This window comes from Salvelinus fontinalis, chromosome 18 (assembly GCF_029448725.1).
Source record: "Salvelinus fontinalis isolate EN_2023a chromosome 18, ASM2944872v1, whole genome shotgun sequence".
In the NCBI taxonomy this organism is placed as follows: Eukaryota; Metazoa; Chordata; class Actinopteri; order Salmoniformes; family Salmonidae; genus Salvelinus; species Salvelinus fontinalis.
Genome location: NC_074682.1, coordinates 14,322,946 through 14,336,589, shown reverse-complemented (window position 1 = coordinate 14,336,589; position 13,644 = coordinate 14,322,946). Strand labels below are relative to the sequence as shown.

Genomic DNA, 13,644 nt, shown 5'->3' with positions numbered 1-13,644 from the left:
CAGAAGAAACTATAGGGCCGGTCTGCATAGAACATTGTGTGCTTTCTGTGTAATCCATCTTAATATAGAGAATTATTGTAGCTGTTAATAACACAAGCTCCATTGTCTATGCAGGGATTAGTCACTATAGTAACCCTTTAAGGGATTATGTGGTTGTCCAGTGCATGATCCACACCACATTATATTTATCAATGTTGCATTGTTATGGACAAATGACATCAAAACATAAAAACAAATAGGTCAGTAGCTCCATGGTCTAAAATGTGTTAGTCTTCTGACATTGTTTAATGGGATAAAGTCTAATAACAGTAGTACTCATTTAATTACACCCCCTGATTTTCTGCCCCTTGCTTGTGCCCTTCTCTTGCCCCCCTAAAGCCCCCTCTACCTACCCTCACACCACCACCTATTTTAAATTGGCCTTAGCAACTAATGAGCTACTGCTCAGTCTGAACCCTATCTCCAAAGAATTACGCTACAGCTCACTGCACAACCAATTTCAGAAAGACAGAGAGACTCATAAAACATTTAAACAGACGCCTAAAATACCCTTAGACTATAAAGATGTACAACGTGCTGTGGCTCTACAATGTTTTTTTCACTCATTTTTTCCTAGTAGCATGGCAGTAAAATAAGAGTTGGTGACTATCTATCCTAACATTTTTCTTACTTTAAGTAACTAAGTTTTAAGAATCACTAAGGATGGACCGCGCCCCCCCCCCCCCCCTCCCCCTACACTTGCAGAAGGCTAGAGGCCATGGCTTTAGAGAGGTTGACCCGCAGGATTAAAGGAAGGTCATGTGATGTGTAATAGCCATGACACAGAGGTCATCCCCTTGACAGCCTGTCATTGGGGTGGGGCGTTCCAGCCATGGCCTCTTCACACGACCTCCAGACACTGACCTACATGGGCTTAGCTCCAGCCCTGCAGCGTTAGACCCCGCTTGTAATTCACTGCAATAAGCCCCACATATTCTCACTCATTACCATCTCCTGTCACCATCCATCTTCACTGATAATGATCTACAAATATGAATCATGTCATTTGGTTTAGTAGTACTTCATGAAGGCCAACCTTTCCTAATTTGACATATCTGAATTATTGACATTTTTGAACATTTTCAAGATTTGACAGACATGTACGTAGAGTTATAGAGGATGTGTAATTTGTGCACACGCAAGATCCCATTCAGGTGCTTCAGCAAAAGACAGCATTTCAAAGTGCTTCACTTCTATCTGGGAGATCAAAAGACTGGCCATGCTGCTTCCTGATGACTTCCACATGTGCCATGAGACCCCTGTAAACCCGTCTCTGGGACTCAGTCCTCACAGGTACAAACTGCAAACTTTTACCCAATAGACACCATCAACTGGACACTAACCAGTCCAAGACAATCTATCAAAAACAGCATATCACTCTAAAAGTGAAATTGAAATGTAGTTCCCCTTTGGACATACTCCGTTATAGCCACAACGTGATGGTTATTCTACAGACCCCAGACAACTCCTGACAGATATGCCCATTTACAGAAAGCAAGATATCAACAAGACAAGTCAAATTAGAATAGATCAGACATGATCTTGCTCCAGGCACCAGTACCTCCCAGTTAGCAGCTGGCACCATACCTGTCAACAGAGCAGTCAATAAAAACCACATTGATTTGAGCAGCATGTACAGTACAACCTTTCTCCTGGAGTAAAGGGATTGATTAGTAATGCAGTTTCAGCATACCCGATAGAATTCCCCGAGCTGCCACCATGTCTGTAGGAAGCGGCGGGCTGGCATGAGCCCCTGAGAGGACCACCTTCTGAGGGTCTGCTCCGCCAAGCTCCAAACAACCTGGCTGCTTGAGGCCAGCAGCTCCTCCACTCTAGACATGAAGCTCACAGCCATAGCTGTCCCTTCACCGCTCACTCACTCACTCCCAGAGAACAAGGTTCCCGGTGACCAGCACAGCCTTTTTCTACTGATACTAGTTTGTAGAACGTCTGTGATGCTTGAGAGATTCTTGGCCCAAGAGAATGTACGCTGCTAGTTTGAACACCGACTTCACTCTGTGTCTAGATGCTGTTGTGAATGTCAATACCCTGGAGGAACTTCAGTAGTAGTCTCCTACTACACACTCGCTTTACTACGTCTCCCTGCTGATGTAATCTGTGTGAGTCACAGCTCTGGGCTAGAGGCTGGAGTTGTAGAGCTGCAGTGGAGTGTCCCAGCCTCCCGCTATGGGTCCTGGTCCAAGACAGCCTCACACAGCCATAGGAGATTGGTCTGCTTACCACATAAACACACTTGACACACACAGACTGACGGACAGCTCAATCCCTCCATCTCCAGCTCATAAACATTATATTTTCTTTCTGACTAGCAGGATTGTTTTTTTTCTTGAGGTTTTCTACTGTGTCGTTAACTTAGATTGGGAACCTCTGATGCCCACTCTTAATGCACACAGTGTACTGTAGTTGTTCACTTATTATCAGGTATATTAAATTAATATCTCATATCACATTAGATATTGTTATAGATTTGAGTGATTCAGGATGGTTTCTGAAGGTCATTAATTTTCTCTGTAAAGTACTCCGGGTGCAGTTTCCTGAAGAGAGCAGATGTCTCCGCCCATCATATTCCACAGGAAAACTCAAAATAACCTGTGTGATTTGGACCAGCAGAGGCATTACAGCAGAAACACTATTACTAAAACTGTCTTCCTTTGGAAAATGTCAAATGTTGGAAATTGACAATAAACCGAATGTAATGGATATAGCTTAGGAAAAGTGGTGTCCATAGATTTGCTTTTGATTTCAAACATTGACATTTGACATACTGTGGGAAAAGTCATTATTTTATTTATTTAGAATAAGTATTTTTACATTCCTTTTAGCAAAGAAGGATGTTCATATTTTCCCAAAGAGCCACACACCATTCTGACAGAAACTGAAGAAAACAAGTGAAAAGAGAGAAATGTGCTCTCGGCTGTAGAGTCCCAATTATATAAGTCTATAGTTCAGTCGGACGATGTGTCTCATCTGGAAACAATATCCTGCTGTTTGTTTGAGTGATCCGAGTCTCCTAGAACACAAAAGATTCTGCAGTCAAAACATACAACAGAACACGTTGCAAAGCCCTCTGAACAACATCCGAGTGATTATTTGAAACAAAGTTGAATGAATATTCATAACAGTCCTGAATACTGTGGGGGTAAAAATCAAAGCCAAACCATTGGCTGCATCATAAAAATCGGCTAATCAATTGTTCCCAAGCAGCACTGTCCACTGTCGACGGAACATTAGCAGCTGTGGGATAGTGACTAGCAGGATGACGTCGCAGTTTCAGAAGTGTAAACTGTCATCTATCGAAAATCTCTGTCTCATTATCTGTGCCATCTGCACATTGTCCTGACTGGAAGGCCATAGATGATTCTTACATCTTTTGGACTACATGTGTGTAGTCTTATAGTTATAGTATAGTTTTCTAGTGCGGTAAAGACAAATACCTATTGAACCAAACAATCACACAGGGTAAAGTTCAACTGCAAAAACATGAACCATTTTGTAATAATGCATCTGCTACAGATAAAGCACAGTGTATGGCACTGCAGTGTAGCTTTAACATCTAGCTCCATTATGAAAATACCTTCAGGAGGAATTTAATTATTCCATTTCGACGTCAAAATTACAAAATACTTTCTGGTTAATATTTCAAATTGTATATTCAAAACATTGGTTTGATAAAAACAGTGGCCTGTTTTCGCTAGATAAAGCAAGAACATACAATATAAAACCAGTGCAGGACCTATAGTTGACATACTACTTTAAACAGAGTACAGTGTCATTCCCTCTAACTGTATCTACTATCCCATACTATCCAGAGACTTGGACCAGGCAGTATTCAGATGATCCCCTCCACAGTGAGAGGGGAACGGTCCGTTTGCTCCTATAACACATATGGCCATGCAGGGGCTGTCTTCCAAAGAGAGACAAAATAACAGCCAGAGGCCAAAACACACACACACGCACACACAGCAACCCCAGAAGACAGAAACACACACATGCACAATGTCTGCAGGTGCCTGCTATTCACAGCTGATGTCCATGTGTGATTTTTCTCCAGTCGGCAGCTTTGCGGTAGAGGTAGGGGTGAGACCAAAACAAGAAACTGTCTGTGAATTCAGAGGAAAGTAAGAACCGTATACCTCTCATTGGGAGTAACCACTCTTTATCTATTCCTAAAATCACCCATGCCCATGTCTTAAGAGGAGATTCTATTCAGCTCTATAAACATTGCTACAGCTCTATGACATTTCCCCTCACACTATTCTTGCTTTGCTAATCTTATAGTGCACTGTAAGGGAATGAGACTACGCTCACACAAAATCCACATTTTCAGTTCAACTGGGCATTTTGAAGAATGGTGGTGGTGATACAACGCAGAGGAGCTGTGTACAGTATTATCTGCCACACTGATCTGTGAAACCTTACACATTTTCCCTATAGTCCCTGATGAAAGAAAGTATGGATCTATCTTTTCCTCTCGCACTGTGAGTGGACAGCTCCAGCTGTCCCTCTCACGCTCATTCACCCATATGTCTCCATAATGACAGACCCACTGGAGAGGCTGGTACCACTGACTGCAGCATGACCTCACATTTTGGCCCGCTCTTCACTCTGAGGTCACTCTCATAAACACATCACTGACAAGCCCCATCCAAGTCATATATGCTCCACAGAGGAATCTATTTATTTCAGTGCTAATTATTGTCCTCATGACTTCAAGAGTGTGCTTTACCACCAATTGTGTTTTTTCTCTTCTAACAACCAGAATACAATCTATTGTTGTGGAGAATCAGGGAACTGCTGCCTTGTTGAACATACTGCAGTTTCCAGAAATCATCAGTAGGTGGAGTAATATCACACTACTAGATTAGACTCCACTACTGAATAAGTGTAAGGCAAGTTGTCTACAACATTTGTCCTTTTGTTCTAGCCCACAGTGTTAGTGCTGGGCTGAAACAAAAGCCTGCACATCCTGTTGCGCTCCAGAACAGGCGTTGGAGATCCCTGATCTAGTGTAGTCTTTTACACCCATACCTGTATACAGGTTGAAAATAGCACTTATAAATGCCTAAATTGGAATACAGTAGCTATACAGTAACATACTTAACATGACGGCAGACCTCAGGCTCTTGATTTTATTAATGTATTGCCACCGGGGCCCGCTGGTGTAACTGCTAAACAGCTTGCTTACTGCATGATTGTAGCGGGTTAACTAACGCGTTAGTTCTAGTAGCTATGTTGACTATGACATTAGCTAATATGGTAACAACGATTTAAGCTGTGTGTAGCAGTTATGATATGAATGTTTGGCTATGAAAGTTTTTTTCCGCCTGGTCACAGACAGCTGATGTGTACAAGCGAAGGGAAAATGTTTGAGGAAGAGAGCGTGTAGATGTGAGAAGGAATTATATAATGAGCAAAGGGATGATGCTGCTTGTATGTGGCTGCTATGAAAGTGAATTGTGCTTGCGTGTGATCAGGGACGTAGTAATTCTGCCGATTGTGTTGAAAAACGTTTCTTAAAACGGAAGCAAACGGAACGAAACGGGGATAAACATACATGAATTTGTCCAACAGAAACTCTTGCTTGCAACTGTTGGACTAATGATTACACCCTAGATCAGCTAGATGCAGGCAAGAGTGTGCAAGGCGTTACTGAATGTGTCACTGTCACCTTGATTACTCAAATTTTTCTCTCGACCTTTGCACCTACGTTGTAAACTAAATTTAAAAAGCTAGGTTGTAGCAACCTCATGAATGGTACAGGGACAATTTGAGCATAATATAGTAGCCTAAACCTATGGATGTTACATTGAGCTGGGTGAATGGAATATGAATGACAGTCATCCGATATGCTGTAATAGAAATAAGGCTCATACATTTCTTTATCTTAAACGGCACCAACCACCACTGGATAAGATAGTGTAAAAAAATGAATTTGAACAATTTATCTGCACCGTATGTTTGTTAGCTAGCTAGCCAGACAGTTTCAGAGGAATGATTTTATAAATTTTTCTAATTCACTGCCAATATTCCATTCAAACAATGCAGACAAGAAAATAGCTTTCCAATAAAAAAGGTTTTAAAAAAACGATATATATATATATACACATATATACACACACAAACACACATAGCCTTCGGAAAGTATTCAGACCCCTTTACTTTTTCCATATTGTTATAGCCTTATTCTAAAATGGATTAAATAAAACCATTTCATCAGCATTCTACACACAATACCCCATAATGACAAAGCGAAAACAGGATTTTAGAAATGTTTGCAAATGTATTAAAAACAAAAATACCTTATTTACATTCATTACCAGTCAAAAGATTGGACACACCTACTCATTCAAGGGTTTTTCTTTATTTTTACTATTTTATACATTGTAGAATAATAGAGAAGACATCAACACTATGACAAAAGATATGGAATCATGTAGTAACCAAAAAAAGTGTTCAATCAAAACATACTTTAGAATTTAGATTCGTCAAAGTAGCCACCCTTTGCCTTGATGACAGCTTAGCACACTCTTGGCATTCTCTCATCCAGCTTCACCTGGAATGCTTTTCCAACCATCTTGAAGGAGTTCCCACATATGCTGAGGACTTGTTGGCTGCTTATCCTTCACTCTGCGGTCCAACTCATCCAAAATCATCTCAATTGGGTTGAGGTCCGGTGATTGTGGAGGCCAGGTCAACTGATGCAACACTCCATCACTCTCCTTCTTGGTCAAATAGCCCTTACACAGCCTGGAGGTGTGTTGGGTCATTGTCCTGTTGAAAAACAAATGATAGTCCCACTAAGCCTAAACCCGATGTGATGGCATATCGCTGCAGAATGCTTTTGTAGCCGTGCTGGTTAAGCGTGCCTTGAATTCTAAATAAATCAGACAGTGTCACCATTAAAGCACCCGCACATCATCACACCTCCTCCTCCATGCTTCACGATGGGAACCACACATGTGGAGATCATCTATTCACCTACTCTGCGTCTCACAAAGACACGGCGGTTGGAACCAAAAATCTCACATTTGCACTCATCAGACCAAAGGACAAATTTCCACTGGTCTAATGTCCATTGCTCGTGTTTTTTGGCCCAAACAAGTCTCTTCTTATTATTTGTTTAGTAGTGGTTTCTTTGCAGAAAATAGATCATGAAAGCCTGATCCAAGCAGTCTCCTCTGAACAGTTGATGTTGAGATGTGTCTGTTACTTTGGGCTGCAATCTGAGGTGTAGTTAACTCTAATGAACTTATCCTCTACAGCAGAGGTAACTCTGGGTCTTCCTTTCCTGTGCCAGTGCTCATGAGAGCCAGTTTCATCATAGAGCTTGATGGTTCTTGCGACTGCACTTGAAGACAATTTCAAAGTTCTTGAAATGTTCAGAGTTGACTGACCTTCATGTCTTAAAGTAATGATGGACTGTCGTTTCTCTTTGCTTATTTGAGCTGTTCTTGCCATAGCCCTATTTGGTAAAAGACCAAGTCCATACTATCTTCTGTATACCACCCCTACCTTGTCACAACACAACTGATTGGCACAAACATATTAAGAAGGAAAGAAAATGTACTTTTAACAAGGCACACCTCTAATTGAAATGCATTCCACGTGACTACCTCATGAAGCTGGTTTAGAAAATGCCAAGAGTGTGCATAGCTGTCATCAAGGCAAACGGTATCTACTTTGAAGAATCTCAAATATAAATATATTTTGATTGTTTAACACTTTCTTGGTTACTGCATGATTCTATATGTGTTATTTCATAGTTTAAATGTCTTCACTATTATTCTACAATGTAGAAAATATTACAAATAAACAAAAACTTATGAATGAGTAGGTGTGTACAAACTTTTGACTGGTACTGTAAGTATTTAGACCCTTTGCTATGAAACTTGAAATTGAGCTCAGGTACATCCTGTTTCCATTGATCATCCTTGAGATGTTTCTACAACTCTATTGGTGTCTACCGGCTGTAAATTTAATTGATTGGACATGATTTGGAAAGGCACACGCCTGTCTATATAAGGTTCCACAGTTGACAGTGCATGTCAGAGCAAAAACCAAGCCATAAGGTCGAAGGATTTGTCTGTAGAGCTCCAAGAGAGGATTGTGTCGAGGCACAGATCTGAGGAAGGGTACCAAAACATTTCTGCAGCATTGAAGGTCCCCAAGAACACAGTGGCCTCCATCATTCTTAAATGAAAGAAGTTTGGAACCCCCAAGACTCTTCCTAGAGCTGGCCGCCCGGCCAAACTGAGCAATCGGGAGAGAAGGGCCTTGGTCAGGGAGGTGACCGATGGTCACTCTGACAGAGCTCTAGAGTTCCTCGGTGGAGATGGGAGAAGCTTCCAGAAGGACAACCATCTCTGCAGCACTCCACCAATCAGGCCTTTATGGCAGAGTTGCCAGACGGTAGCCACTCTCAGTAAAAGGCACATGACAGGCCGCTTGGAGTTTGCCAAATGGCACCTAAAGACTCTGAGACCATGAGAAACGAGATTCTCTGGTCTGATGAAACCAAGATCGAACTCTTTGGCCTGAATGCCAAGCGTCACGTCGGGAGGAAACCTGGCACCATCCCTACAGTGAAGCGTGGTGGCAGCATCATGCCGTGGGGATGTTTTTCATCAGCAGGGACTGGGAGACTAGTCAGGATGGAGGCAAAGATGAACAGATACTTTCCGAAGGCACTGTGTATGTATGATTTTACAGGCTATTTAAAAACAGAATGTGTAAAACCTGTCAATTGTATTTAGAATTATATTAACATTTTTGGTTGACAATTCTTACACAATTTCTCATATTCACATCCCTTACTTTTATTTTACCGCATAAGTAAAATCTGGATTATTGCTCTACTGCCGTTCATTCCAATTAGACTGGTTTGGATTTCTCCCTGACCAATTATGGCTGCCATTTTCACCCCATTCTGGAACTTTGAGGGTTGATGACATAGCCCCTCTAGTAATTTAATAGGATCTCTATGGTACTAAGTAGCAGCAACAAACCCAAACCAACCCGTGGCATTACCAAAACATGTCACAGTTGGTTGCATAGTGTAACGTTGTCACCAGCCTGAATCTAATCCAATCTGGAGCCTGTCAGTCTACATCTGTAAAGCACAGAATTAGCTTCCAAACTAGATTGTTATTTCTTAAAATATATTTTTAATGAGGGATGATGACAATCATTGACACTGTTTTTCTTTAAGACAAAGTGCACAGTTGGATCCCTGGTCATGAACAGATGCTGGGACCTACCAGAAGGAGTAAAGAGGGGTATTATAACATGTCAGGCAATGTGATTGCAATGGTTTAGTGACCTCAAAAAATTATTTTATTCACTGTTCACTTGTTATTTTCACAGCTTGTCAGACAAGCTCTGAATAAGTGTCATGCGACACAAATACCCCTGTGACACCACCTCCGTTGCTGCCAGTGTCTCCCTTGACTCCTATGAAAAGGACACGCCACCATGAGGCCTCTGACAGTGACCCGAGTTACTGCCCTGATGACAGACAGCTTCATTAACAATGGTGTGTTATGTGAAAATTTGTTTGAAAGTTACCCGGTTTGATGAACTAGTAGGTTAATTAACCAGCCAAGCAGATACAAGTAGTAGAGTCATTTTGGTTGTGAAGTGCATTATCAAAAATCTTTGTTCTTTCTTGATAACAAAATGCAATTCACCACTTGGCTGTCTATTGTATCACCCTGTCACAGGCCCTACTAGTCAACACCACCTCATAAGTTGAGGAAATATATTGTTTATGAGGACTCCCTGCTGCAGTTGTTTGAGAGATGTCCAGTTTGCAGCTGAACATGCAACATAGAGAAGGCCAGCTGTGAGGATTCCTATAAAAGGAACAGGGAGGACACTTGAATCAGGTTGGTGACATTTGACCTGGTCAAAGGTCAAAACTGTTTTGAGTTTTTTCCCAATTCAACTTCATAACCTAACCTGGTGGAACCAGCCTGATCGCTGTGTTTACCATTCTATTTCACTGATCTACTTTGCCATGCCCATCAATGGGGCTCTTGCAAATACCTCACAAAGACCTTGCCAGATATCACCTATCCTAACTGCCATTGGTAATTGATGTTCACAAATGCATCTATGGAGCCAGCACTTGCAAGATGTGATGGAATCTGACAGGCAGGCTTGATACTGATGTCCCTGAATGGAGAGACCTGGCACTCTGCATCAAAATCTGAATACACACAACTTTTACTTGTATTGTCTTTTTTTAATTTCAATGCTATCAGTCAATATGTGGAGGGAGAAACCCTGTGTATTCTGCACTAGGATCAGGGAACTCCTGTTGTATACGGGACACCACAAAGGAAGGTATGACCCCTGACATGTTTGCTAAGGTAGCCCCATTACTACCAGACAAAACGCCGATAGGCACAGTATCTTGTTAACTGACTTGCCTAGTTAAATAAAGGTTCATTTAAAAAATGTACTACATTAAAGTTATCAAAAACACTTAGTTTAAAATATCTACATAAACTCAGCAATTGCATTGTCATATTACTCTGGAGGTTACTGACCTATTCAAAGCGTCCTCCGGCATCTCACCATGCCTCTGCCTGTAGTTATTGAACACAACCTGCAAGAGGTTTGTTTGTTGCAATTGAGTGTTGTGAAACAGCTGCGGGCAAGGTTCTGACACCCCTTATCAAACCACACCCCCAAGCCAACTCACATTTGGCTTCTGTCATGGCCGCCAGCATTTCAGGAGGAGCAAGCCAAAAACAATGAGGCCAAATCAGTGGATGATTTTCCCCTTTAAGGAGTACACAATAGTCTTGAGTGTTACCTGACAATTGTTCACATAGCGTTTTCATCTGACTAGCGAGTGCTTCGAGGAGATGATTACACACCTCAGGCGTGCTCTGGCTCTGGTACTGCGGCAGCGGATGTCTGTTTCAATTTAGATACCTCTCAGTCCAATTCCATAACTTATCAGTATTAATAGGCTTGGGTCTATAGGGAACACAATGAGGGCATGACATTGCTGCCATAATCATCAAGCATCTGTGTCCCCTAGCTAATTTCATTAGGATGGCAATTACCACGTACTGTAAGCGCTCCGTTAATTGTCTAAAAGAGGATGGCCTTCCACAGCAGCAGACATACAGCTCCAACACAGGGCAACAGCTGCTGACACACAGCTACAGCTGACGGGCCACAGCCCCATTCCACATACAGAGCTACAGCTGACAAGCAGGCAGGCAGGCTAGGACACGAACACGTACAGTACAGTACAGTGCGGCTGAGGCAAGGGCAGCATGGTGGACAGCGTTAGCATTCCCTTTCCTCTCAGAGATGACGCCCATGCCATGCCTTCAGAGTGACAGGGGCAGTGCCATGGGTTAACATGGAAAGTGTCCTGACTGCTGCCTCTGTTCAGAAGCAGAGCAGGTGTCTAATCTGTTCCAGACCATGATATCCCGATGGGAACATTTTGTAGTCATAAATAAAATATGAGTGGATTAAAGCACTTCAAATAATCAAATCTAGCAGTTATGCATAAGTGATCGCTTGATTACTATGCTACATGTCTCGTACATTGTAGTGTTTACCAAATTAAATAAAGTCTATTAACTCTTACTCTTCCCCTGTGCTCCAATAAGCTCTCTCTATTCAGAATGGTTGCTATTAAGCACACATTCTGCATTCAATCAACCAGGGATGAAACTGTAGATTCTGAGAAGGATTTGTATTTTCTTTCCCAGTATGTCTGTGACTGAGAGGTCCCCATTATGTGTTTAAGGGAAGTTCTCAGTGCATAGGTTTAATACACACACACAAGACTCAATAATACCCCATTAAAGTCATGTGATTAAGCTCCAGTTGGTGAATGAGAGAGAGAGAAAATCTTTTTGTGTGTGGTGGGGCGGTACAGTCAAGCCCTGCTTTGTGCAGCCTGGCAAGGGGTGGAGGAAAGGGAGATGGGTCAGGGGGTCAGTACTGCCACCACCGTCCCATTGAGATGTCTGTTATGTCCAGGGATTTTGGACCTGGTTCTCTGCTTTCCAGGACACTGCTCTGAGGCCTACTGGAGGCCTGTGACAAACCCAGTGTGCATAACCCAGATGCCACCGAGCTGAGGGGGCTGAGGGGGTGGGACGGAGGCCATGGTGTCAGCCGCACACTGTCTGCCCTCATCAAATAAGCCCCCGGCCCCAAGGGATTGTGGGTGCTGCTGAGATTTGCAAAGGCAGAGGCTGTTAGAGAGAGGAAAAATGAACTGGAGTTGCAGGGTTTTAATATGATATGCAAGAGATGGAGGTCATGAATGGCTGCTCTCTGTGGGGGTCCTAAGAGACAGACAAAGACAGGGAGAAAGTAAAGAAGCAAGTGAGAGAGAGAGAGAGAGAGAGAGAGAGACAGATAATGGTTCATATAACATGTATGCTGATATCTCATACTTGATTGTCTAACTCCTCTAACATACTGTATTTGTTTAGGAAGTGACAATATTCTATAAATTACATGAGTGTCATGCTATGCCTGGTCAACAAAACATCCCTGTTCAGTCATGTTGTAAAATACATTTTTCTTGTCTCGTTTTATTCAACACAATAGCAAAATGCCTGTTTTTATTTATAGCTATGTTCAGCAATGAAATTGTCCTTGTTCTGTAAATATAGATGAATTACCACCATCATGCATTCAATTTCCACAGTAATGTGAATGGTGCCCAGAGGAAGGTCTGTAGGGACCCAGTGAAAAGGTTATTCTGAATGCTAAACTAGGGCTGTGGTGGTCATGAAGCTTTGTCCGCCAGTGATTGTCAAGCAAATGAATGCCGGTCTCACGGTAATTGACCATTAATTAACATAAAAACATTTAGCATCTCCTGGCTTCCACGCATAGCCTACAAGCCACTGATACAGACCTTTGGAACATCTACATCTTAAAAAGTATAATAAATCCATTTAATATAGCCTACACAATAAATTCATAATTTATTTTAAACATGATATGAAGAAAATGTAGTATATTTCAGAAGATCAGAATACCATACTCTTGTTCTTATGTTAGGCCCTGATCTGGCTATGCCATATGGCTATGGGCTGCACTAGTTCATTTAGCAGACAAGATTTGCTTAGAAGTCTGTGGCATTATTGTATAGTATGAAGAATACAAATTAACATAGCTGAATAAAATAGGATGTTTTCTCCAAACAATTTCTGAGGGAGTGCGCACATTCTGTGTTGAGCGGTTAACAAAGAAAACAGGTCCTCTTATATTCTTAATATCGAGTTATTTATGCAACTTTAGTTGTGATACAAACATTGGGCTATATGTTTAGATGTTTTATACATTCTAAGGCTGCATGATGAGACTCTAATGATGATTTGAAAAAAAGTTATAAGGCATGAGCTCTGCTTTGTTTCTTGCACAGGCTGCACACACTTCATCAGTCTCTCATTCACAACTTGACAAGCACTTGATAATGCCTTCAATTTCCCGGCGGCATCCCCCTAGTGTGGCCGTACTGCCCCCTAAAAAAATCCATACATTTTGCGGCCAGCGGCCATTGTTGATATTATAATTCCCTTCTCCCAGCTGCAT

The 13,644-nt window shown here is 41.9% G+C and overlaps 1 protein-coding gene across 6 annotated transcripts in view; it reads right to left on the bottom strand.

Annotated features, from left to right (window-relative positions):
* Positions 1–13,644, bottom strand: part of LOC129815020 (FERM domain-containing protein 4B-like) — a 61,456-nt gene that overhangs the window by 35,408 nt on the left and 12,404 nt on the right. For 2 of the 6 annotated variants that reach the window (XM_055868282.1, XM_055868283.1), the window contains exon 1: positions 1,733–2,515. The exons of 1 other annotated variant lie outside the window; for it this stretch is intronic. In XM_055868282.1, coding sequence (XP_055724257.1) covers positions 1,733–1,894 — 162 coding nt within the window. In that variant the 5' untranslated portion in view covers positions 1,895–2,515. Of the gene's footprint in view, positions 1–1,732; positions 2,519–13,644 lie in introns of those variants that run through there. 3 more of the 6 variants (XM_055868281.1, XM_055868279.1, XM_055868277.1) reach the window with 3 other exon arrangements.